This window comes from Pan troglodytes, chromosome 8, assembly GCF_028858775.2.
Source record: "Pan troglodytes isolate AG18354 chromosome 8, NHGRI_mPanTro3-v2.0_pri, whole genome shotgun sequence".
In the NCBI taxonomy this organism is placed as follows: Eukaryota; Metazoa; Chordata; class Mammalia; order Primates; family Hominidae; genus Pan; species Pan troglodytes.
In genome coordinates this window covers 112,563,053-112,589,351 of record NC_072406.2, presented here as the reverse complement: position 1 = coordinate 112,589,351, position 26,299 = coordinate 112,563,053, and the positions used below count along the sequence as shown (strand labels likewise).

Genomic DNA, 26,299 nt, shown 5'->3' with positions numbered 1-26,299 from the left:
ACCATCACCATGGCCAAAGGAAGCCCAGTGTCTTTTCTTCCCATAGGTGTCACTGACCTGGGTTCCCCACAAAATACGTGCATCTTGTCTGGACTGGGCCCCAGAACTTAAGTCTTCCCTTATCCCTTCCATGCTGCCAGGGTAGGAGCTGGGTTGGGCTCACTAACCTAAGGGTCATTCCCTCCACAGCTCTCACCTCATGTCGTGGCTGGGCTCCATGAGGTTGCCCAATGTGTGGATGCAGGAAGCTTTGAGCAGGGCCTCGCAGTGCATGCCCAGGTGGCGGGCTGTAGCAGCTTCAGCAAGGTGTCCAGCTTCATGCCTATCCTGAAGGCTGTCCTCATCATCGCTCATAAGCTGCTGGTCTAAACCAGGCAGCCTCTCTTGCTAGGAGGCCACTTCTGCTGTTACATAACTCCTCCCTGCAGAAGAGGGGACTTCTGCAACAGATTCTGTTTTTCCCGACTCTTTTCCTTGCTGCCAGGTATGTGATGCTGTAGGCTTGGCTCCAAACCAGCTGAGTGCCTGCTTTTTACTCCTTTATGTCTGGCCTTCTAGGATCTGTCCAAGACACTCTCAGGCCTGGAGGCAGGGCATAGAATCAGTTCTTCACTCTCCCTAATACTACACTCTGTAAGGACCTGGGGCAGGATATCTTCTCCCCCAGGGATCTTCTATTTAAGTGGCTTCTGAGAGGGTGAACAGGATTGTTACTTTTAAGCCTGCCTCTGCTGTGACCATCATGTGGGTCTTTTGTTTCTCCCTTCTGTGGTTTATGAGCCTGCCCTTACCTTTTCCCTGCCTCTGACTTCGTATTTCCAGGTCCGTATTTCTCTGTAGCCCAGGGTCTGGGGTAGAGCTGACTGCTGTTCACCCTTTGAACAACTCATGGACGTGAGGGATGGGTGCTGAGCAGAACCAAGAGAGGAAACTTTGGCGCTGTTAAAATGGAATTTCTCATCTGCCGGCATTATTAAGGGTGGGCTAGGTTGGATGGAAGGTGAAAGGGATGAACTGCCTTTTGCCGGAAGCTGTCTTAGGCTGTGAGACAGGAGCAGGGGAACCACAGCCTATGGGGAACTGCCCTTGACTCCACCTATGTTGGAGCCTTAGCCCAAGGCCATTCCTTCTGTGATGATAAAGCCCAGTTCTGGAATTGGAGCCATATTAAGGAATGATTCTCTTCCAGCGCTGCTCCTCAAGGGTTGGGGGTCCTTCTCCCTCGCAGCCACCACATGTCTCAGGGCTACCTTCTCCGATTGGATTTGCATTTGTGGCACTGTATATGATGCAGTGATGTACTTAATGGTGCAATAAAGCTGCTTCGATTTGGTTTCCTCTGTCATCTCCCAGTCATTGCCTCCTCTGGGTTCTATTTTGCCATTACCTTTCTAGTCCTCTTTATTCTTGCTTCCTGCACCCTAGTAAGGCAGGGGAGAGGCTTAGGGAGAGATAAATCAAGAAAGTTAAAGGAAGGTGTCCAGTCCCACTGAATCAGGTTCTCTCCTTGCAGCATTTGTGGTCACTCTGCTGGGTGTGTTGAGGGTGGGGGGATTGTCTCCCTTCATCCGTGCCTGGTGTTCAGTTCCAGGGTTTTCCCCACCCCACTTCGGGGCTGAGCTCAGCTATACAAAGGGACTGGGTGTGAAGCCAGGGGATGCTAGCCCTAATCCTGTTGTAGATCCCATCATGTCTGCGGGCTAGATGTGTGTGTGTTTGGGAGGGAGGGATTGTTAGGCAGTATTTGTTTGTAAAGCCACTTGCTCTTCAGATAATACTTGCACTAACTTCTATTGATGAAGCAGTGTGAGCCCTAGCAAAGTCCTTTCCCAAAGTGTCTTTGAAGCCAAGAGCCCATTGAAGGGAAGAAAGGCCGGGAGAGGGGATTAGTTTGTTCAGCAGCTGTGAATTTCAGTGGGAGGTTGATGAACTCCGAAGTCTTTGTTTAAATTAAAGTGGGGGAGAAAAAAGCCGCTGCTGGAGCGAGAGCCCCACTTGGGGCCCTGAACTAACACAAGGAGAAGTCTGAGCTGCAGGGAGCTGTGTACTGACTGCGAAGACTTTTCCCAAACACTTTCGGAAAAGGTGTTGTGAGAAGACAAGGGGGCGGAGTGGCGGATTAGCATGTGAAATGAAGTTTTCATTGACTCCAGTGGGGGTAGAAGGCTATTTTAATGGCATTTTGTTCTCCTATTTTCTCTTCTTGAGCTCTTTAGAGATATTGTTTTGCTAAGACAGGCTTTCTTCCCCCTTCTTTCCAGTCTGAGGATTGCCTCTATGGGAGCCAACATAAATATTTCTCCTCCAGGAATGCGGGTTAATTAAAAGGAAATGAATGAGTGGAAGCATCCAATCCAGACCTACAATAGGCGAGTGCCCTGGCCTGCCCTCCCCTCCCACCACCGCCAGCACCACCAGCGCCGAAGACGACCCCGTCTCTGTCTTTGCCCTAACCTGCTGCTAAGGCCAGTTGAGGCTGCGATTCTTTTCAAAAAGAAAAAGCTCTGCCTGTGTTTAGGCTCACAGGCCAGGGACAGGAAGGAGACAGTGTTTTGCCCACCCCAACCAATGTCCTTGTCACTTCTCAGGACCTCCCTCTGTTTCTGTCTTCTGGCTGAGACAGATGGGCTCCTGAAGAGCACACAAGAGGTGGAAGGGGCCTGTGCTCTGCACTCTCCCCACAGTAACTTACTAGTTGGGGGAAGAAGCCAGTCATCTTTCTCAGCATCAGTTTAAATCTGTAACACAAAAGGTTTGACTAGCTGACCTCAAAGATGTCTTCCCAAGCACCAGTTCTGGAGTTGTCTACTTTGTAAAGGGACCACGGCCCTGGCAATTGAGTGTAAGATGAGAACTTAAACTCCATGATGCAGCAATGGTGGTTGTTCACCACTATCTCTACTCTGGTGTTTGTTGAATGAACAAATGAACAAGTGGATATTGCAAAAGGAAGGGAAAAGCAATACAGATCCAAGGCATCTCAGTCGTGTTTTCTTGGTAGAACTGGAATGAATCTGGTATCCATTTGGGGGTATAAAACAATAACCTATGAAATAATGTTCTGGCGGCATGACGTATTTAGAGTGCTGACCTGGAGTTACCAAATATGAAGCACAATAGTTCTGCTTTTATGCTAAGAGACCTGGAGAATGTAGCTTTACTTTACAACATTGTGCTTTTAAATTTTCTAGCTACCTTGCCAAACTTTCTTCGTGTACATTATAAAGTAATTCTGCAAAGTGGGACAGGTAGGTTAGTATATGCTGCTTCTTGATTAAGGAGAAAAGGTGAGTTGGGAGATTCAGGAGGTTCAGATAAAAGCAGAGGGAAGGCGTGAAGGGCCTTTTGCTGAGAAAGCTGGAAATGAAGCACTAAGAACACCTGAAAGGAAGTGTATCCCCAGTCAGGAAGGGGAAACTCTCTCCTCAGTAAGTGTTGGTAAGACCAGAAGGTGTGTGGGTGAGGCCAAGGGTTTGGGATCTGACCTGGCCATTGCCTTAGTTTGGAATACGGGAACCCTTGACTCTTACAGGTGAGCCCCTAGAGTCTTGGCTTTTGTTACCTGGAGCCAGCCACACTGCTTTCTCCTACTCTGGGAGAGGAAGGTTGAGGTCGTCTAGCATCTGACCAGTTCTGCTCTAGAAGAGCTGCCCAGCCCCAGACCTGGGACTGTCCTAGGGCAAGGAAGCTGGCTGGGAAGCCCCTTGGGCTACAGAGGGTCTGTCAGGGATTGGTTCTTCCCTCCCCAAGGTCTTGCTCTGTTTCATAAACAAGTCCCTGCTGTACTCTCTGAGAATAAAACCAGAAGACTCAAGTACCACAAGCAGCAAGCTCATGGCTATTGAGTGAATGTATTAGAAGATTTAAATAGATGATTTACTAATCCTTGGCAGCTTAGCCTCAATCCAGATAACTGCTTGGGCCACCAGGGAAGTGAGGCTTTAGGGAGGATGGTATCCTGCCAAGATGGGAGGGAGGAGAGAGCCTACAGGTTGTATCTGTTACCACAGCCCACCCGAATATCCTCAAGAATAAGTGCAGTACCTAGAAAAAGAGCACATATCACAATGACTGCAATAAATTAAGGTTCAAGGTGCTGAACTTCCTATTAAGCAACAGTTTCATTGCAGGAAGTTTACTCATCGAAGGAAGATATCCAGTGCTCTGAATCCTGCCTGTTTGAGAACCAGGTTAGTGAGAAGGAAGAGTCTCAGTTTCTCCTTCTTAGGACCTGCCTCTAGAGGTGCAGACCAGGATCTGAAGAGGAAGGTGGCTTTATTTACCTCAGTCTTGGCTCAGAGGAACAAAGATCCTTTGGAGAAGAAGAGGTAAAGTTGGTTGCTAGGAGGAAGTAGGTCAGGAGAAGGGAGAAGTTACCTTTAAAGGGTAGGAAATGACTGTAATCTGCCCTTAACGTATTTCCTAGACCTTCGGGGTATGTATCTGGAGTCCCTCGGGTTATTGTCTAGGAAGGTCATTGCCCCACTAGTAAAGTCCATTCATGATATGATACCACAGGGATGAGTAGCACCCTTGGTGTTCAAGTTAGCACTCCAGAGCTCCCTCTTCCATCTTCAACCTCTGCCTCTAGGAACCAACCCCAAAGACATGCTTTTCCGGGGCCAGTTTCCTCAGTTTTTCTGGGAAAGGAAAGGGAGAAGAGGAGAGAAAGCATTCAAGATTCCTGGGGAATCTGGCTCAGCAGGTAGCAGGGGAGGACCTGTGCAGAAGAGAGGTGCAGCAGTGGGTGAGCCCTGGTAGCCGACAGTGGGCAAAAGGGCAAAGCTTTGACTTTACCTGGGTCCTGCGTGTCTGAGAAGGGTTCTTCCAGCGCCTAAGGCTTGATAGGCTAGGTCAGACATTAGGGCTGCTAGGAGAGGGGAGGAGGAACACCTGTTCTCCTAATCCTAGGAAGATCAGTAACTCAAAGCCTGAGTTCTCAGACCTAGGTGTGGCTGCGAGGATTCAGACAGAGCTCTAGGAGAGCACAGAGGAATTGGAGAAACAGGCTGGAAAGTGGCAAGCTTCGGAGAAATTGCAGTCTCTCCCTCTCAGGATCCCTAGGTCTGGGAGAGCGGGTTCCCCATTCCCTAGGTTCCACAATTACCGGGGTCTCTAAAGGAAGCCAAGAACCAGTGGGAAAAGGAGGGGGCAGAGGAAACCCTTAGGGTTTTCTCCCGGGTTTGTGCGCAGCGCCCCCCCGCGGCCGCTCTGCGCGGCTACAGAAGTACTTGGTGACCCTCCGGCGGCACTGCTCGCAGCGGACTGCGCAGCACCAGTGGAACTTGCAGTTGCAGCTGGACACGGTCTCGGCCCGGCGCTCCTCCACCGCCAGCCCGCAGTCCCCGCAGAGCCGGCGGCAGCTGCGGCGTTCCCAGCGACCCAGGGCCCGCCCGCGCCTTAGGCACTCTCGGCCTTCGGTGCCCAGCAGCCCTAGCGTTTTGTTCTCCAGACAGTAGTCCGGGGAGTCCTCCAGGTGCACCAGCTCCCGGGTAGAGATGGAGCGAAAGGTGTCGGCGATGGCGCCGCGGCCGGCCGCGCTGTTGCCAGCACCCTGCAGCAGGTCCACCTTGAGTGCTGCGTGGTACTTCTCCTTCAGGTGCGCGCCCACCTCGCGGAACTCGGGCAGCTGCAGCCAACAGGTCTGCGTGGTGCAGCTGCCAGACACGCCGTGGCACTTGCACGTGCGTTTCATGGTGCCCTTCACCGCCTGGGGAGAGAGCTAGGAGTGAGAGGCCCGGGATTAAGCGCGTGGCGAGTTTAACTGCCCCTGTGGGAGTTGCGAGAAGTCTAGTTAGTCTACTGGGCCAGCCCACTTGGTACCTCATTTTGCCAATCTTTTAAATGAACTGAAGAGTTGTCCGCACCTGGAGCTGGTAGTGGATATAGCCAGCAGCTGCCTATTTCCAAGGGCTGCGGGACTCACCTTGCGGCCAGCCTCGTTGTTGTGCAGGTTCATGGCTGCCCGTGCATCCTGTCCTGTTTCCAGGGCATCGACAAACTGCTTGGAAATCGCCTCTCCGAAGCCCACATTGTCACTGCAGCCTCCCCACAGCCAGCCTTGTCCCCCTGGAAAAGTGCAGAGGGAGGACAGGTCATTGAGCAAGCGGGCGCAGAGCCTCCTGGGCTGCTGTTTCTAATTGGGTTGGGGGTGGGGGGGGTCCAGGATAGGAGAGGATTAAGGTTGGGCGAGTGCCCTGTATCCAGATCAGTTGCCGTCTAGATTTGTTTTTGCCACTTTTACACGCCCACTTCCAGGTTCAGCCAATCCCCTGCTCAGGGCTCAACGACCTAAGTAGTTGCCGAGTGGATTCTTTGCAAGGTGCCAGCACACTCCTCTGCCAACAGTGCCTCTTCGCATGGGCAGAGGGTGCACGTGCCCTGCTGGTGATTGAAGTCCAGAAGGGACAAAATGGTGCCAAAAAGATGAGGAAAGCTCGAGCATTGAGGGGGAAAGAGGGGTACAATTGAAATATGGAACAACGATGTTGCAAATTGGTCAGGAGGGCTCAGGAGATTGGAGACGGCGCTTGGAGGTAAAGAGTGGAAAGTAGACGGGGATAGGCAACACGGAAGGAAGTTCCCCTTGTGTTTGAGAGAAGCAACAGAGGAATCCCCAGAGTGTTGTTTCTTTATTTTTATGTTTAAATTAAGGAAACTACTCAATGGGAAAAGAAGGTTCTAAGCTACATTTAGCCTGGCTTGTCATTGTAGGGCTTGGGATCAAACTCGTTCACCCATCTTCCGCATGATTTTCTTCATATTTAGAAGAATACAGCTCTTCTTCACCCCCACCAGGCTTTTCATTCTTTATGTGCGTTGGCTGGCCTATGGTACCCATCCCTACATTACTACTCACCCAGTTGCCCGTTGCGGGAGTCATCACAGCCACAGTTATCAAAATCTCCAAGGCTGCAGTTTCTAGTCAGGGTATACATGACTCCAGCAGAACTGATGGCATGCACAAATGCTGTCTCCCGATTGGCTAGCAGGAACCAAAAATCCAGAGTTAGAGGGAGGGGTTTCAGCTTAAAGAAATACCAGACATGCTACCTTTCTTTAATAACCATCATTATATCCTCTTTCCCTAGCTCCATCCTATTTCCCCATCTTTATTATTATTTTTTAACTTTTATTTTTTTGCAGAGAGTCGGTCTCACTATGTTGCCTAGGCTTGTCTCAAACTCTGGGCTCAGTCTTCCTACCTCGTCCTCCCAAAGAGCTTGGGATTACAGGCTTGAGCCACTGTGCCTGGCCTTCCCATCTTTATAGTGTATCTTACCCTCTTCCATGGTCTGCCCCATCCCTGGCCTTAGCCCTGCTCTTCTCACCTCCTGTCTTTTCAGGTCACACATTTTATGACCAAGTGGCTAGGGTACTGTTGACACACATGACTGTAAATGATTTAGATTGGAAAGAGCCTGAGGAAGAAATGGGGAGGGAGATGAATCTGGAGGCTAGGTTGTAAAGAACCCATCCCCACTTCCTCCTGGAACACTTAGGGTCTAAGAGTCATGTGCAGTTAGTCTTGAAAAGAACCTCTGATTGGTAGCTCTTTCATTTACTGGCATGGCCACTCTTTATCTTCTCCATGGGAATCTGGTCTCCAAGTCACTCTCCACTTGCCCAGTATCTCTCTGCTGAGGAAGGGGCTAAGAGGTCTGAGGAATTATGACCCCTGCCTACCTCCTGATATTACTTACATTGTGAGGAGACCTTTAGCCACCTGGGAGGCCAAGGATGGTATGGGATTGGGAGTAAGGCAAGATCCATTTGTTGAGCAATGAGAGTGTTGAGAAAGAAAGAAAAAACTCTACAGGTGGGAAAAAGGAAGTAGAAAAGGAAAAGAGAAGATCCTGGAGAGGGAGATGACCTAAGAGAAGAGAGCAGGTGAGGAATAAGGGTGTCGAGGAGGCAAGGGGCTATCCCTGGGGCTCTAACCTGTGACCAGAGGGTCCAGGGAGCTGTGGCTGAGGCTTTTCTTACCACTGCGAAGCCCACCATGGCTGGACAGCTGCAGGGCTCTCTCAGGGCAGTTCCAGCGGTCCCAGGCAAACTGATACTTGCATTCTTCAATACCACTCTGGGCACCAGCTGCCACACTGCTGGAGTAAATCAGGTAAGCCTGTAGGGACATAGGGGTAAAAATTCAGACTGAACTTAGGAGGCATTTACCCTAAACTGACCAAACAGCCCTCTTCCTGCTCACTCTCCCATCCCTCCAAAATAATGGAGTAAGCCTTTAAATATGCTGTCTCATTTGACATCACAAATAACTTGTGAAATAGGCACTATATTATAGATTAGGAAACTGAGGCCCAGGGAGTGAGCTAAAGTAATTTCCCCAAAGTCCCAGAGCTAGCAAATGGCAGAACTAGAAATGAAACTCAGTTTTATCAGACTCTAGTCCCTATTATCCTTTATTCACCTTTCTTCACTATACTATCCTGTCTCTCCAAAATGAGCCCAAATCACCTAATTCATGAAATTTAAGGAGTTCTCATCACATGACCATCTTAGAAAACAACATTTTGGAACTGAAAATGCCCATGAATGTAAAGATCATGTAGTACAATTCCAGCATTTTAAACATGGGAAACTGCATCCCACCACGGGGCACTGAGAAGGATGTGTGACTTTGCAGCCTGACACCTATAAAAGGCTGTTGACTTTTATGGCTCTGGAAATTCTAGCCATAAATTCAGTGCTCCTGCGTTCTTATCTTGGCTCTGACAGTGGTTTGCTATGTGGTTTTAGATGTGTCCCTAACACCCTCTGGGTCTCAATCTATCTGTAATATATACAGCATAATAAAATATGTGGATATAATGAAAAATCTGCATTTATCATCTTTAGTCAACAGGCTAAGATTAGTGAAATCCATATCAATTAATGGAATTTGTTCTTACCTTTGGACCAGTCATCAGGAAATTGTTCACCGACCTATAAGGGAAAAAAAAAACAAAAACAGAATATAATGCAGAGACACCAACTTGTTTCTGCTTCCAAGAGTGGTAAGAATTACTTCAGCACATGTCATTAATAGGAAGAAAGGGAAACTAGTTTTACCCAGGAAACACTGTGCATAACAAACCTACTAAAGATAATTTACAGCCAGGTGGGGTGGCTCATGCCTGTATTCCCAGCACTTTGGGGGGCTGAAGCAGGTGGATCACTTGAGGTCGGGAGTTTGAGACCAGCATGGCCAAACATGGTGAAACCCCGTCTCTGCTAAAAATACAAAAATTAGCGGGGCATGGTGGCAGGCGCCCGTAGTCCCAGCTACTCAGGAGGCTGAGGCATGAGAATCACTTGAACCTGGGAGGTGGAGGTTGCAGTGAGCCGAGATTGCGCCACTGCACTCCAGCCTGGGCGACAGAGCAAAATTCCGTTTCAAAACAAAAAAAACAAAACACACACACACACAAAACTTAGTAGAAAAAGCATGAATAAAAGTAGTATCATTTCCTTGCATTGTTAAAGCCAGGTAAAATTTCCAGTACCATATACCTGATAGTGATGGTTGCTAATTATTCTGCCATGAAGTGGGGGAGAGAACTAGCATTAACTCCTGACTATGTTCCTTATGCTCTACTCTCGGTATTTTACATGTTGTTCTTGTTAAATCCTTACTGTCTCAGGCGTTATTATCTCTATTTTGCAGACAGGAAATCTGAGACTCCAGAAAAGTTAAACGTGTTCAGGCTCACCCAGCTAATAAGTGAGTGAAGCAGGATTTGAATCCACGTTCATCTGACTCCGTGGGACGTTAGAAGGATACTTCTCTAATTAGGAAGAGGTAAACAAACAGTGGAATATCTCTCTAGGGATTGAGTCATAATAAAACTCTAAAAATAAGTAATGCGATTTGGAAAAATGGTTTGGCTGCCCCTTTTAAAACTAAAAATGGGCTGGGCACAGTGGCTCACGCCCATAATCCCAGCACTTTGGGAGGCTGAGGCAGGTGGATCACCTGAATCCAGGAGTTCAAGACCAGCCTAGGCATCATCATGGCAAAACCCCGTCTCTACTAAAAAAAAAAAAAAAAAAAAAAAAATAGCTAGGCATGGTGGTATGCGCCTGTAATGCCAGCTACTCAGGTGGCTGAGGCACAAGAATCGCTTGAACCTGGGAGGCCGAGGCTGCAATGAGCTGAGATTGCACCACTGCACTCCAGCCTGAGCAACAGAGTGATATTCTGTCCCCCCCAAAAAAAAACAAACAAAAAACAAAACAAAACTAAACTAAAAATGAACTTGTCATATGACTTAGCAATTGCACTCTTGGGCATTTATCCCAGAGAAATAAAGACTTACTTTCACTCAGAAATTTGTACCTGGATGCTCATAGCCACTTTATTAATAATAGTCAAAAATTGGAAACTACCCAATGTCCTTCAAAGGGTAGTTTAAAAAACTGTGGCCGGGTGTGGTGGCTCACGCCTGTAATCCTAGCACTTTGGGAGGCCAAGGCAGGCAGATCATGAGGTCAGGAGATCGAGACCATCCTGGCTAACACGGTGAAACCCTGTCTCTACTAAAAATACAAAAAATTAGCCAGGCGTGGTGGTGGGCACTTGTAGTTCCAGCTACTCAGGAGGCTAAGGCAGGAGAATGGCGTCAACCTGGGAAGTGGAGCTTGCAGTGAGCCAAGATCACGCCACTGCACTCCAGCCTGGGTAACAGAGCGAGACTCCAACTCAAAAATAAAATAAAATAAATAAATAAATGAATAAAAAATAAAAAACTGTGGTACATTCATACCATGGAATATTACTCAGCAATAAAAAGGAATGATATGTTGATACATGCAACAACTTGGATGAACCTCAAGGAAGTTACGGAGTGATTAAAGTCAGTCTCAGAAGGATACATACTGCATGATTCTATTTACATAACAATAGTGAAATAATAAAAATTATATAATTATAGAGCTGGAGGACAGATCAGTGGTTGCCAAGGATTTGGGATGGGGGATGGATGTGGCTGTAAAGAGTAACATGAGAAAGTCTTGGGGGAATGGCCAAATGTCTTTACTGTGGTTATACAAGGCTACACATGACAAAATTGCATAAAGCCACATACATGAGTACATGTACACATAAGTGCATGTAAAAATGGTGAAGTCTGAATAAGCTTCATGGATATCGTACTAACGTTGTAAGATGTTCACACTGGGGGAGGTTGGGGCAAGTGTACGTGGGACTTCCCTGTACGTTTCTTCCCTGTACATGTCTTGCAACTCCATAATTATCTAAAAATAAAATGTTAAATATATATGTACATATACACATGATCTGCAGGGCTAAAGACTTGGAGAATGACTTCAGTATAGGCATTTGAAAATCAGAATCTATTATCTATTATCTTTGTTTTTCCATTATAATGTGAGAAAGTAATACGGAAATCATTATGTATTGTTCCATGAAATCTGGTGTACCCCTGCAATTCTGAAGGCCAATAAGATGCTGAACATCACCAGAAAGGGGATTGGAAATGAAATAGACCAAGAAAGTTTCTTGTCAGGCCAAAAGAGCTTGGCTGACTTTCTTCATAAAAAACATATACAACACCAAAAATGTGAGTAGTTTTTGAAAACCAGTATTAACAAACTAAGAGGCTGCCATATGAGAAGATGAAAAAGATTCTAAACGAGTTGTAATAGAATTTTAGAAAATCAAAAATACTATGAAGTCTATCAAAACTAAGGCCTATTTTTTTTTTAGACGGAGTCTCACTCTGTCACCCAAGCTGGAGTGGTGCCATCTCAGCTTACTGCAACCTCTGCCTCCCAGGTTCACACCATTCTCCTGCCTCAGCTTCCCGAGTAGCTGGGACTACAGGCACCCGCCACCATGCCCAGCTAATTTTTTTTTTTGTATTTTTAGTAGAGATGGGGTTTCACTGTGTTAGCCAGGATGGTCTCGATCTCCTGACCTCGTGATCTGCCCTCCTCGGCCTCCCAAAGTGCTGGGATTACAGGCGTGAGCCACCGCGCCCAGCCACTAAGGCCTACTTTTTAAAGCTTGGTAGGCAACCTTAATTCAACTGAAAAGAAGCACTGCTTGATCAGGTGTAGTAGCACCAGCAAAACACAAAAATACAATTCAGAATGACCTAAATGAATTCACAATTTCCAAAGCCATTATAGGTTTGGACATGAATTTCTGATCCTTAAAGACATGTCAGAGGAGTCAGCCAGGCCCCTTTGCTTTGGGGAAAGGGGCCTGAGCTTGTTCCCACTCAGAAAGGCACTTTTTATGTTAGGAATAACATTCAAAGATTTTGGGCATTACCAAGCCTGACAGAGCTAGTTCCCATTTTCCATAAGACAGAAATTATCAGGAAAGAAAACAAAACAACAAAGCAAATTGAGTGACAAAGAAAATGCTTTGCCATAGCTGGGGTGAAGAGTCTTCCTGTGAAAGGAGTCTAAGCCGGAACTACAGGGAGTAATAGACAGAGATTCTAGAGAATTCTTTCCTGGAAGATCCTACAATATGCAAAGATTTGTATGATGTCCAGGTCAAGCCCAACTGATCAATGAATGAGACTTAATTGAGCACCTGTCATGGAACAACACTATAGGCCTTATTTGGACAACATTCCTATAAAGTGACTTGTGTTTTTGGTTTTTTTGTTGTTTGTTTTGTTTTGTTTTTGGAGACAGAGTCTCACTGTATCTTGCTCAGGCTGGAGTACAGTGGTATGATGTCGGCTCACTGCAGACTCCGCCTCCCGGGACTTGTGTTTTTTTGTTTGTTTGTTTTTTGAGATGGAGTCTTGCTCTGTCTTGCCCAGATTGGAGTGCAGTGGCATGATCTCGGCTCACTGCAGCCTCCGCCTCCCGAGTTCAAGCAATTCTCCTGTCTCAGCCTCCCGAGTAGCTGGGATTACAGGCGTGTGCCACCACACCCAGCTAATTTTGTAATTTTTGTAGAGATGGGGTTTCACCATGTTGGCCAGGCTGGTCTCAAACTCCCAATCTCAGGTGATCCGCCCACCTTGACATCCCAAAGTGCTGGGATTACAGGTGTGAGCCACCACGCCCGGCCAACTTGTGTTGTTAACCTCCGAGTTATTTGCAGACATATTTGAACCTTATGGCTGGCTTGTTCATATCCAAAATATCCTATATTAAGAAAAGACTCAGCTGGGTGCAGTGGCTCACGCCTGTAATCCCAGCACTTTGGGAGGCCAAGGCAGGCAGATCTTGAGGTCAGGAGTTTGAGACCAGCCTGACCAACATGGTGAAACCCCGTCTCTACTAAAAATACAAAAATTAGCTGGGCGTGGTGATGCACGCCTGTAATCCCAGCAACTCAGGAGGCTGAGGCAGGAGAATCACTTGAACCCTGGAGGTGGAGTTTACAGTGAGCCAAGATCGTGCCACTGCACTCCAGCCTGGGCGACAGAGCGAGACTCTGTCTCAAAAAAAAAAAGAAGACTGTCCTGTAGTGAGTACCAAAGGAGGAGGATCTTGTTCTTGGTCAATGAAACAATGACATGATTTCCTTTTGGGGGTAAAATATAGATTGCAGAAAACATAGTGAGTGTGTATTGTGAGAAGATGCAAAGGAACCAAAAAGGAAGGAATTTAAGTGTTTGTATGGGTGCCACCTCTATGTGGCAGTTATGTGATTGAAGGAAAGATGCTAACAAACACTGAAGATGTAAATTTGTTTTAAGATATAAATTTTGTTTAACAAATGGAGGCTGCTATATAGACAGAACATGGTAAAACAGTATACTCCCAGATGGAGGTACAAGCTTCCCATTTCCCATGAGGTTGTAAAGTTGCTGACAATATTACCCAGATTCAGGACCATTCAAAGGGTTCATGACTTCCTGAACCCTCCCAGCTCTTCTCAGACCTTTGCTTGAACTCTAGACTTGCATATCCAACTGTATTCTTGGCATCTCTCCTTCAGTGTTTAATACGCACCTCAAACTTAACGTGTCCAAAACTGAACTCCTGATCCTCGCTGCCATCACCCAAGCCTACCCCTTCTGTAGTCTTCTCCATCTAAGTAAAGGACTGTTCCTCCTAGTTGCTCAGACAAAAATCATGAAGAGTCATCTTTTTTTTGTTTTTTAAGACAGAATCTTGCTCTGTTGCACAGGCTAGAGTGCAGTGGCGCCATCTTGGCTCATTACAACCTCCACCTCCTGGGTTCAAGCAATTCTTGTGCCTCAGCCTCCCAAGAAGCTGCAATTACAGACATGCACTACCATGTCCAGCTAATGTTTGTATTTTTAGTAGAGATGGGGTTTGGCCACGTTGGCCAGGCTGGTCTCAAACTCCTGACCTCAATCAATCCGCCTGCCTCAGCCTCCCAAAGTGCAAGATTACAGGCATGAGCCACCATGTCCAACCCATAATAGAATATTTTTTGACCATGGAAAGGAATGAAGTACTGGATACAAGCTACAACATGGATGACCCTTGAAAATATCATTCTGAGTGAAAGAAGCCAGACACAAAAGGCCATAAATGATATGATTCTATCTATATCAAATGTCCAGCATAGGCAATCTCATGGAAACTGACTAGATTCACAGTTTCCAGGGACTGAGGGGAGGAGGAACGGGGAGTGAATGCTAATGAATAAAGGGTTTCTTTTTGAAGTGATTAAAATGTTCTAAAATGGATTGTGGTGAAGGTTGCACAAATCCATGAATTGGCTAAAAAAAAATCATTGATTTGTTAAAGGGTGCCTTTTATAGTATGTAGATTATATTTCAATAAAGCTATTATTTAAAAATCTCACTTATTCTTGAATAAGTACCAGTGCAGAAGCCACAACCACCACACCTTGAAGCCTCACAGCAACTTTTCTCTGTTTCATATGAAGGTTTCCCTTTCCTCTTTTATACTTAAGTATGGGCTGCCTTAATTATCTCTGTATACCCTCCAGTTCCTAATCTAGTACTTTGAACATAGTAAGTGCCTATAAAAGTGAATTGAATACAAGGATTTTGAAATAAAAAGGATAGACCATCAGATGCAGCAGAAAATGTAAGGAGAAAAAGAACTGCAAAAAGATTTTGAGAAATATAGGAAGCCTGTGGCAAGCCAGTGCTCCCACTAATTTTTTAGTGTAGTGAGCAGATGACTGTGCCACATTAGGAGATGATCAACTACAAGAGTAACAGAGTGAACACTGAGCATATGTACACAGAGGTTAGTGCTATAATCAAACCTTTAGCAAAGTTAATCTGACACACTTAGTGCTGTGCATAATTGTTATTGTGCTTCATAGTAATTAGGCATAAGTGGTAAGCGATTTACATAAATAACTGTGGTTAGTTGTGCTTTTACACTGCCAAGTCAAAATTTTACAATTGTTTCTTCTCCTTGTGTTAGCTGTCCAGTATACGTGTGTGTGTGTATACACTGATATAAAGTTTAATCATACCATGTAATAATAACTAGCATTTATTCAAGTATGTGAGGAACTCTTCTAAGTGCTTTACCTGTATCATCTTTTTAAATTTCCATAGCAACTCCATGGGGTGGGTACTATACTTTTCATTGAGTGTTTATTCTGTGCACACGAAGTACTTTTATTTATTTATTTAGAGAGAGGGTCTTGCTCTGTTGTCCAGACTCAAGAAATCTTCCGGCCAGGTGTGGTGGCTCATGCCTGTAATCCCAGCACTTTGGGAGGCTGAGGTGGGCGGATCATGAGGTCAGGAGATCGAGACCACGGTGAAACCCCGTCTCTACTAAAAATACAAAAAATTAGCTGGGTGTGGTGGCGGGTGCCTGTAGTCCCAGCTACTTGGGAGGCTGAGGCAGGAGAATGGCGTGAACCCAGGAGGCGGAGCTTGCAGTGAGCCAAGATCGCGCCACTGCCCTCCAGCCTGGGTGACAGAGCAAGACTCCATCTCAAAAAAAAAAAAAAAAAAGAAATCCTCCCACCTCAGCCTCCCAAGTAGCTGGGACTACAGGCACATGCCACCATGCTGGCTAATTTTTGTATTTTTAGTAGAGACGGGGTTTCATAATGTTGGCCAGGCTGGTCTTGAACTCCTGACCTCAAGTGATCCGCCCATGTCGGCCTCCCAAAGTGCTGGGACGACAGGGATGAGCCACCGCCCCCGGCATATTTTTATTTTGTATTTTTTGTAGAGACAGGGTCTCATTGTGTTGCCAGGACTGACCATGTACTTTGAAGTGTTTTACATATTTTAAGTTCATATAATGATCACAATTATATGAGGTAGAAACTATTATATCTTTCATTTTACAGAAACAGAGACTGAAACACAGAGTGGCCACCCAGCCTCACACAGCTAGGTAAGTGGTGAAGCCAGGACTGGAGCCTAGGCAGTCCTACTCTAGAGCATGCACTCTACCTGCTGTGCTTTTCTGCAGCCCGTTTTTCCCTTGCTCTTATTCCCACTGGCTAATCCAGGACTCCTAATTCCTGAAAAATTCTTGGTAAATATTTCTGAGAGGCCTAAGCGATGTTTCGCACACACTCATGAATACAATCAGTTAATTATCACATTGTCTCTGCTACTTTTTTATCCTTTCATTACACCAGCCTACTGCTTCTATGTCCACAAAACAACCACATCTGCCAGGGCACAGGCCCTGCTTTATCTGGGTAGCACGACATCCCCTGGGCACATTTTCTAGGCACTGTTGCTGCTCACACTGGGTTCTATGTATAAAAGAGTAGGGAGAAACAAATGCTAAAGGACACTGTAGGCAGAGGTGGGGAGGGGATACAGTGTGTGGCTTCATGACAGGGATATGTTTTGAGAAATGTGTCGTTAGGTGATTTTGTCACTGTGCAAACATCATAGAATGTACTTATACAAACCTAGATGGATAGCCTACTACACACCCATGCTATATGGTAGAGCCTATTGCTCCTAGGCTACCAACCTATACAGCATGTTATTGTACTGACTACTGTGGGCAATTATAACATGATGGTAAGCATTTGTGTATCTAAACAAAACACAGGCCTGGCATGGTGGCTCACGCCTGTAATCCCAGCACTTCGGGAGACTGAGGCAGGCAGATCACCTGAGGTTGGGAGTTTGAGACCATCCTGGCTAACACGGTGAAACCCCATCTCTACTAAGAATACAAAAATTAGCTGGGCGTGGTGGTGTGGACTTGTAGTCCCAGCTACTTGGGAGGCTGAGGCAGGAGAATCCGCTTGAACCTGGGAGGCGGAGGTTGCAGTCAGCCGAGATTGCGCCACTGCGCTCCAGCCTAGGCGACAGAGTGAGACTCTGTCTCAAAAAATAAAATAAAACAAAATAAAATAGAAAATAAGAAACAAACATTCTGAATATGAATCTGCAGAATTTGATATTTTCCTCTTACCACCCAGGACTTTCATCTTAGTGCCCTGTGATTTTGTTTTGTTCTGCCTCTCATCACTTTCCCCACAAATCTTTACGTAATATTTCTGGCTTCTCCCCAACCTTTAATCCCATCTCTTAATGTCCATAAAATGTCTCTGAGTCATCAGCTGGGCATGGTGGCTCACGCCTGTTATCTCAGCATTTTAGGAGGCCAAAGTGGGCCGATTGCTTGAGCCCAGGAGTTTGAAACCAGCCTGGGCAACAGAGTGAGACTCTGTCTCTACGAAAAATAAAAATAAAAATCATAATAAGGATGGATAAATGGGATGGAGCTCAGAAAAGAGGATATAATGATGATATTAAAAAACCAATGAGACCCTGTCTCTACAAAAAATACAAAACTTAGCCAGGTATGGTGGCATACACTATAGTCCCAGCTACTCGGGAGGCTGAAGTGGGAAGATCACTTGAGCTAGGGAGGTCGAGGCTGCAGTGAGCCAGGATTGTACACTCCAGCCTGGCTGACAGAGTGAGATCCTGTCTTAAAAAAATTGTCTCTGAGTCATGAGGCTCAGTTTGGTCTACTTTAGGAGAGAGACGTCTGATTACCGAAATTGGAGTGCTGGCCCAGGGGAAAGGAGAAGTGGTAGTGAATGAATGTGAACTATAGATCTCCATCTGAAGATTTAGCACAGAAGGCATATAGGACAAAGGGCTAAAGGCTAAGGGGAGGGTATGGAGTAGGGAAACTGCCAGGGGCTATAGCTGGAAGGTGCTCCAGTGATGCAGCTTTCTCTTAGAATGAGTTCTGACAGCAGCTTTTCACTTCATAGAACTCCCAAGATGCCTTGGGCTGGGGAGAGCCTAAAGATAGCTCTTCTGAGTGAGTTTCCTTGTGACTGTCTCTGTTCCACAGCATCCACACATCTGACCTGTAGAACACGTGCACGAGCAGACACAAAGGTATGTTCACACGTGTGCCCACACACACAGTTACACAGAAAGTAGGTCTTACTAATAACTGTGAAATAATATCCCGTTGGTCCCCAAATTTTCTTCACTACCTTATCTGATAATACTTGAGGGTATTGAACTTGGAACTATTCACTGTACAATTTGAGAGAGTTAAGTTTAAAATGCAAATATTTTTCAAGGGTGAAAAGCATGACTAATTCTTACCTATTCCAAAGTATTGAAATCAGGCTTTCCTATTTAACTAGGGGAAGGGATTAGGAGGTAGAAGTTACAAGGTATCTGAAGTCTTAAAGGGAAGAGAAGTATTCAGACTTTCAAAATCAGATTTCCTCCTACTTAAAAATATGTCAAGAGGGAACAAAGCTGGTATCAGTGGAGGGATCTATTTAAGTATGGCAATAGAACACAAGCCAGATTGCAGAGAGTGAAGAGTTATGACATGATAGTAGCTAGTGCTGACTGGTTTGGGGAGGACAGCATTGAAAGAAAAAAGTGAAAGGAGAAATGATTGCAGTGGAGATTGGGGCCAGAGGAAGGTATTTTTCAAGATGAGTATAGAAAGAAAAATTCAGGAATGCGTAGCTTTTGGTCATATTCCCATAACTATTTCACCAAATTAAAGTCCATTTCTTTCTTCAAAGGGAGTTCAGCCCTGTAAATCATTCTAAAAATGTTTTTTATAAATGTGAATTTTTTATATAATGATGCAGTGCCCTAAAATATGAAAAGAGAAAACAAGTCTTGTAAGCCAATTGACAAAAAAATTTTTTTAAAGTTAAACAGATGTGACAATCTTAGCAGTAGTCCTTATATTAAAATGTATATTAAAATCCCACATTATCGCAAATCCAGCCCTTGCCAAACGATTGTTAGCAAAGGCCATGTAATGGCCCACAGGACAACTCTGTACCATGGATCTTTGCAAAAGAAGCTCAGGCAGATTCCTTCACAAGCAAAGCACAAATGTTCAGGGGATCATCTTTTTCCCTGCAACTGATATGTCATTTGTATTCCAGGATATTTTATAGAGTGGTAGGCTATCTTCCCTGTCCTCATTTCTTTCCTTCTTTATGTATTGTAGCAAGCGCTGCTGAGAAACACTAAGCTACAGAAAAGCACTTCAGCACTTAGCATCTAAATGAGGACTGTGGCAGGAATAAGCTATACTCACGCTCCTTTCCTTGGTCTCTAAGTGAGAGCTGCTAAGGAACAGCTCAAGCCACCATTCCCAGAAAGCCTGGGATCACGGGAACTTTTTCCACAGTCGTTATGGAGGCAGATAATTCCATTTTGTTTTCTGATCTTGTTGCCTTGGTCCCTGCAGTATAGACTTTAGAAAACATTTATGTTCTCAGTTGCATCGATGGAAACAATACCAGTTTATATCAGTATCAAGAAGGTGGGTGTACATGGTAACTCCAAGAATTATCCTGTAAAATAACTAGGTGAACAGCTTAAGGTTGGAAAATTGACAGGCTTTGGCACTTTAGTGCCATTTTTACTGCTTAATGGAATTAAATCCAAATAGATGGTAAAATGTTCTCTCCTCAATCTGATCCAACCGTCAATTTCTACTGCCTTTTTACAGCTCCAATAGAAATAAACACAAACATGTATTTGAATGACTTATTCCCTTTTGCTAATTTGTATTCTTGATCTTCTCCTAAGGGCAATGGGAGAAATGTACAATGTTCCCCAAACTTCATTCTAATTACTGGCCTGAATCTCTCAGACACAGGACAGATAATCCTTTTGCTATCCCTCTTCTTCCTGTTTTGAACCATGGTAGTACTTGGAAGATTTAGACTAAGAGAATATGCAGTTAAAAATGCTACAGAAAGTATAGGTGAAACATGATTGGTCAGAGATTGATAATGGTTGAAGCTGAGTAATTGGGGTTTGTTATACATGCTGTTCTCAACCTTTGTAAAAACATGTTTTTCCCATAATATGAAAATTTTAAGACAAAACCAATTATTCTGAAAAGCAATAATCTATGGAATCTGGGCTCCACCAGATGCCTTGGATTAAGGTGAGGAAATACCAGACAGGATAATGTGGACAATCTATTGATTCACTACTTAGTGTCCTGGATAATGGAACCTTCAAAGTGTGATACGATAAACCTAAAGAACCTGACTACAGAAAAAGGACTGAGATTTAGAGCAGCAAATGCTAATTGCAGTTTTGAATAAAGGGGAAATTCCTCCTAATGTAGGGTGGTGTAAATTTGGCCTGGAGAGTATAAGAATTTCATCTATGGAGCTGCATAGAAAGACTGACCTATTAGCCCTCTTATAGGGTCTTATTGGGACTACTGGAATATAGCCCCATAATATGCTGGTACCATAGGATGCTGAAGTTGCGAAAAATAGGTTTATTTTTAAAAAGCGAGTTTGGACTGGTCAGATGATGGTGAATTTAAATGATCCCCTTATGATCTGATTTTCTCTTGGCTTGGAGAAAACTCTAACCTAAGAAGCATACAGAGAAATGAAATGATCAATAACAGGGGCTTACAATAAAGGTTGAGAAAAACAAACGATAAAAGTTTGGCTCATAATGAGACTGAAGCATCTGTCCAAAGTGGATGGTAGTTTCCATTGAGAGGTCCTGGGAGTGCAGGTATATTTCAAGTGGGAGGCAATAGGGAATCTTATTTATGTGACCCAAGCTCAGTGTTTCCCTCAGCTGTTAACCTAGCCTGATCTTTTACCGAGTAAGAAAAAAAAAATCCACTTTCTGAAAAATAAAGATTTATCCTAAGAAAAATTATATTGACCTCGTTCTCTAAGCCATATGAATTCTCCCCCACTTTTCTGTTGGAAATAGACAAGCATCGTTGGAGCCCAGAAAAAAAGGAATTTTATTAATAGTCCCAAGAGATAATAGTATCACCCAATATAGAGCAGCATTAAACCAATTTTCCCAGCTGGGAAAAAGAAAAAAAAAAAGGAATATCTTTCCATGGAAGGAGAGGGTTTAGATTAAAACTCCTTTTCTTCTGGTCCTTTTTTAATGCCTCATTTGTCACTATGTAATAGCACACAAAGGAGACCCTTCTTTGTGTCATGTTGTCATCCACCAAAAACTAAAACTAAAACAAAGATGCATCTTAGAGCATCCTTCTTGTCACTCACACAAACTGGTTTCATAACAAGAGCTGTAATGAAGTGTCTTTTCCCAGGATACTCACAGCCTTTGTTGTTATTAATAATTATAATAATAATAGTTATTGTCTTTCATGACAAGAGAAATAGAGATTCTGGAAAGAAACACCTAGGGCTCAAGTTGTGGAGGCCTTCAATGATAAACCTGGGAATTAAACTTCTCTGGTTATGTCTCAGAGCCCTCAGACCTTCCTACAGTGCAGCTGCTGATCTAGCCCACCTCAGAGCTACTCCACAAATCCCAGCTTTTTTTTAATGGATCAGGCACTTTTTTTTTTTTATGAACCAAGAATGCTATTAAGTCACTCTTTTATACTGGTATTTTTTTTTCCAGATTCCAAAGCAGTTCCTCACACCTTACTTTTTATTTCTTTAACTTCAGGGATTCCCAGCATCTTTGAGGATGAGAATCCTCCCCTATCATGACAGTTTTAGTGGATCTTCACTTGATCATATATGGTTTTTTTTAATCTGTTAGTGGGAAAAATTCAACATGGCAAAAACTTATGACAGAACCCCAGTATGAATTCAGTAATTTTTAAGTGAGTTTGTATTTTATTGTTCATAAAATACACCTAAAAGTAGTAGAACATAGTGTGGAGATCAATAATTTCAGCTTTATGCAGTGCTTGGTGAGAATATGGATTCAAAGACCCTCCTCCAATAACTGATTCCTTTGCCAGTCAGGAGTCCCACATGTCATCATCAGATGAGATTTCAAGAGCCATAGAAAGGTTACTCTATAAGATGCATGTAGAGGACCAAAAGATGATGTTTTTCAAAAGCTGCCATAAAATCCAAAGATTTTAGGTAAATTCTTGCCCTACTGCAGAAGAGAAATGGACCCTGTTTAAATTCCTGCTGCAGACCTTTGGAAAGAAGTAGAGGTGGTGACTTCTGTTGAAGAATGAGAGCAGAGCTATAGTTTACTTCTGTATCCCAGGGCATCCTTCTGATTTGGTGACTGAGTTAGGTGGGGAGAGAGTGAGAAATGAACAGAACTGGGTAAGACCCACTGTCATTATGACATATCATTTGGAGTAAAATGGGGCCAACCAGTTAAGGTAAAACACTTTCTAGGCCTGCTCATTCCAGATGAGTAAGTGCATTGGAAGGAAAATCAAATTGGTTCATCTCTGGCCACCATTATAATCATCATCATCTGCTTGGCTTATCATGCATTCTCATTCTCTATCTTTGGAGCCATAAGGATTAAGACAAACAAATTCAAAGAAAATAATTTTCTCAAGTTACTAAAAGACAGTTCTCCTTGGAAGTGTCCCAACTATAAAAAACTGTGGCAAATACTTTTCAAAGAAATCATCTTGTACTGATTTACCTAGTAAAACTGCATATTATAGGTGAATGTCATCATTATTCTCTCCTTTTCAAGCCCAGGAATTTCTGCAGATGGACTCTTTTAGATAGTAATTTCAGGCAGGCCTACAATTGAACAGCCAAGCAGAAATTGTGGTTCTCTATTTGTTAAATGCTTTTGAGGTCCTTACATAAAAGGTTGATAATGAAGTATTAAGAGAAACATTTCAAAGGCTGTGGTTGGTCAAATTTCTCTGCATGGCATAAAGGGGAAGATGACCTTATGCAAAACCCTGATAGTTTCATTAGAAGCATAATCAACGTTTAATGTTAAATTTAAAAATCACTTTTCAAATGCCACCACAAACAGATTCTTGGTGAAGTACAAATGTTTAATTTAAATTCGGGCTTATAGGAAAAAGCAATTAAAATCTAATTGTATTATAAAGGAGATTTGTACATTTTCTCCTCAAAGTCAGGCAAGGCGAGAAGGGCTCTTAAACCCTGTTTTTTTAAATTAGAACTTTCTTTCACATCTCTTTTTCCTTTTTTCTTTTTGAATCCAGACACTTGAATTTGGACAGACAAGCAACCCAGCCACCTTTCAGTGTGGCTGTGTCAGTATCGGAATGAAATGAACATGACCCCCTCCAGCAGGGAAGGGAACACACAGTAAAGGTATTTTTTATAGAACAATTCTTCACACCACCCTGGTGACTAGGGAAGGGAATCTCGTGTTTCTCTTTTGCTGATACTGAATCAGCTGAAGAATACCATGAACATCAGTAGAAATGCTCTGAAATAGTCTCCTCTCCCTTTTGTCTTTTTGTTCTCATGAGGGGGAGAGAAGAGAGACCTTTTTTTTTAACGTTGAAATATTTAATTAAAATGCCAATTAAAAATGGACTAATTGGTGGCTCTGCTTATAATCAGAAATGTTGCAAATTATTGTATTAACTTGCAAATAGTTTTATGAAGTTGGCATACTTCCTATCAACACTCCAATAAAGACGGCTACACTCATTTATGATAAAAATGTATTTTCAATTCTCAAAGGAAGCTTATCTCAGCAAAGAAATTTCTTTTCCTGCTTCCTCAACAGTTTATGTAGCAATTGGATTTATATCTTTGTTAAATAGATGGTCAAAACGAGAGCTGATGAAGAGAGAGACTGAGCTCATATCTGAACTGGAGAGAAACTCCGAACACCCTAGCAACCTGCATTCTGTATGTTATTGTGTACTGGTGTATTTGCTAATGAACAGTTGCATGTATAGATAGTTTATGTGGTTTCCAAGAGCTAAATGAGAATGGTGATGATATTCTTTAGCATTTGTGTTTATAATTTACAAAGCACTTTCATATACATTATCTGATTTTCTGAACAATTTAGAAATATTTGTAAATTGAACAAATTAAATACATTTCTCGAGACATTTAGATTTCTAAAATATCTGGTTTCAAATATGTTTGTTAACCCAATGCCTGCTTAGTGGTTCAAATAAAATTTTTTATGTCTAGGAAATGATAATTTGAGCAATTACTTAGAATATCCTGAAAAAAAAAATAAAGTCAGAAAGTACAAAGTAAGATCCCATTGAATTTTGTCTCCAGACTTTACCTCAAGATCAGATTCAACACACGGTAGAACTTGCTTTGAACTACCTTCCTCCTCTCTACAATGCTGACATCAGGATTTCATGAAAAGGGCTGCTGTCCATTTACCCCCAAATCACTTTGGGGGAATATTTGTGGAATAGCAATTTATAAAAATAGGAACCCCCGCTCCCATCATTTAGTCCTTTATTGGTAGGGGTCCTAAAGATTCACTAAAATCAGCCATAAATTTAGGAAGAGCCCTACCCCATAGAACAGTTTTTCCTAGGAGAGATCTCAAGGCTTCCTACATTTCTGGAAATGAAATGAGCTTTACCCAACACATTACATACACTTACCTATTCCCAGCTCCAGGTAAGAGTCCAGGTTACTTACCAGCTGTGGCTGAGTTGGAGGACACAGGTGAAAAGAGAGATGTACACAGAAGGCTTTGAAAGAAACATAATCCTCTGGAGTAACAGCTAGAGAAAATTCCAAAAAACTGGGAGATGGGTGAGCAAGACAGAGAAATATTCTCCTCAGTGCCAGTGGGATGGAATTCTCAAAGCCCAACTTCCTTGGTGTGTAAGCGATCCCAAACAGAGTTAAGGGGAGGTGAAATGGAGCTGCCAAACGTCCAAAGAAGAGATTATCTACTTAATTAAAGTTTTTTTTCCCCTCTAAGTCCTTCAGCCAATCAGAACTCAAGTGCCAGAGAAAGATTGAGTCGATCAAAAGAACACTCCAGGATCCTCCCAGACAAATGCAGAAGAAGGGGACCAGGAGAAAGAGGACAAAGAAAGAAGCGGGGGGAAGAGACATAGCAAATCCCCTCCACATAATCACTGCATGGAGTCTCTTTCCTCCCTCTTGCCTATCCCCTCCCATCACACCACAACCTTTCCCCACCTATGCACACTTACACACAGACACACACACACACACAGCCTGGTCCCCAAAAGGGATCCAGAAAGGACTGTGCTTTCCTGGTTGTCCTCTGTAGCACTTTGAGACTGAATTTGCATTCAGGATAGCATTTTTTTGTTTGTTTTGTTTTTTCAGAAAAAAATACACCAGGTGCAGGTGAACCTCCACCCTCTGATTTGAGAATGTGGGGATGCAGTCCTACCATCTAGTGTATTCTCTGTCTAAGTTAGAAAGGCTAGAAACTTCAGGAAGCCCGATGGTTTTTTCTTCCTTTCAACTTTTTCATCACACAATTACTTACCAAATGCCTATTTTATTCTCGACACCACCCGAGGCATTGTGGAAATTTTTAAAAACCAAAACATGATTTCTGCCCTAACAACATTTACAGCCTAGTAAGGTGACAATAAAATAATGCAGTTTAATAAAGTATTAAATAGCTACAAGCTGCCTATAATAGTGTAGGCTTATTTAGGGGAGGTTTTCTGAAGAAGGTAGAATTTGAGTTTCGAAGAAGGGAAGAGATTTCAATAGGCACACAAAGGTGATCTCAAAATCCCTACTTTCTTAAACTCAGGTGGCGGAGCCAGGAGGGCACCCAGGCCCTCGCTCACACTTCTCTGGGACTCTGCTCCTTCTGTTCCCTAGGGAGGAGGGTGGCCTCAGCCACAGCACTGGGGTTCCTCAAAGGGCTCCAGACTGATGTCTATGTGGCCATATAGCCCCATCTTTTTTAAAAAATTTCAATTAACTTTTGTGGGTACATAGTAGGTATATATATTTATGGAGTACATGTACATGAGATATTTTGATACAGGCATACAATGAATGCATGATAATCACATCAGGGTAAATGAGTATCCATCACCTCAAGCATTAATCCTTTGTGTTACAAACAGTCTAATTATACTTTTAGTTACCACGTACAATGAAATTATTATTGACGATAGTCACCCTGTTGTGCTATTGAATACTAGGTCTTCT

At 43.6% G+C, this 26,299-nt stretch overlaps 2 protein-coding genes across 3 annotated transcripts in view; one reads left to right on the top strand and one right to left on the bottom strand.

Annotated features, from left to right (window-relative positions):
- The window catches only part of SEC31B (SEC31 homolog B, COPII coat complex component), a 32,786-nt gene extending 31,453 nt beyond the window's left edge, over positions 1 to 1,333 (top strand). The window contains 1 exon segment of the mRNA XM_063782072.1: positions 190 to 1,333. Coding sequence (XP_063638142.1) covers positions 190 to 369 — 180 coding nt within the window. The 3' untranslated portion in view covers positions 370 to 1,333.
- A 2,903-nt stretch (positions 1,334 to 4,236) lies between these two features.
- On the bottom strand, positions 4,237 to 25,012 carry WNT8B (Wnt family member 8B). Of its 2 annotated transcripts, XM_521584.7 has the most exons (6): positions 24,785 to 25,012; positions 8,910 to 8,943; positions 7,987 to 8,125; positions 6,860 to 6,985; positions 5,927 to 6,069; positions 4,237 to 5,710 (listed from the first exon to the last, which is right to left on the bottom strand). In XM_521584.7, exons 1-6 carry the CDS (start codon positions 24,850 to 24,852, stop codon positions 5,165 to 5,167), a joined length of 1,056 nt encoding a protein of 351 aa, XP_521584.2. In that variant the 5' UTR covers positions 24,853 to 25,012; the 3' UTR covers positions 4,237 to 5,164. The 2 variants fall into 2 exon arrangements, with proteins under 2 accessions (XP_521584.2, XP_024202308.1); XM_024346540.3 differs by lacking the exon at positions 6,860 to 6,985 and having other exon boundaries at positions 5,078 to 5,710; positions 24,785 to 24,868.
- Between the last annotated feature and the right edge of the window lie 1,287 nt (positions 25,013 to 26,299).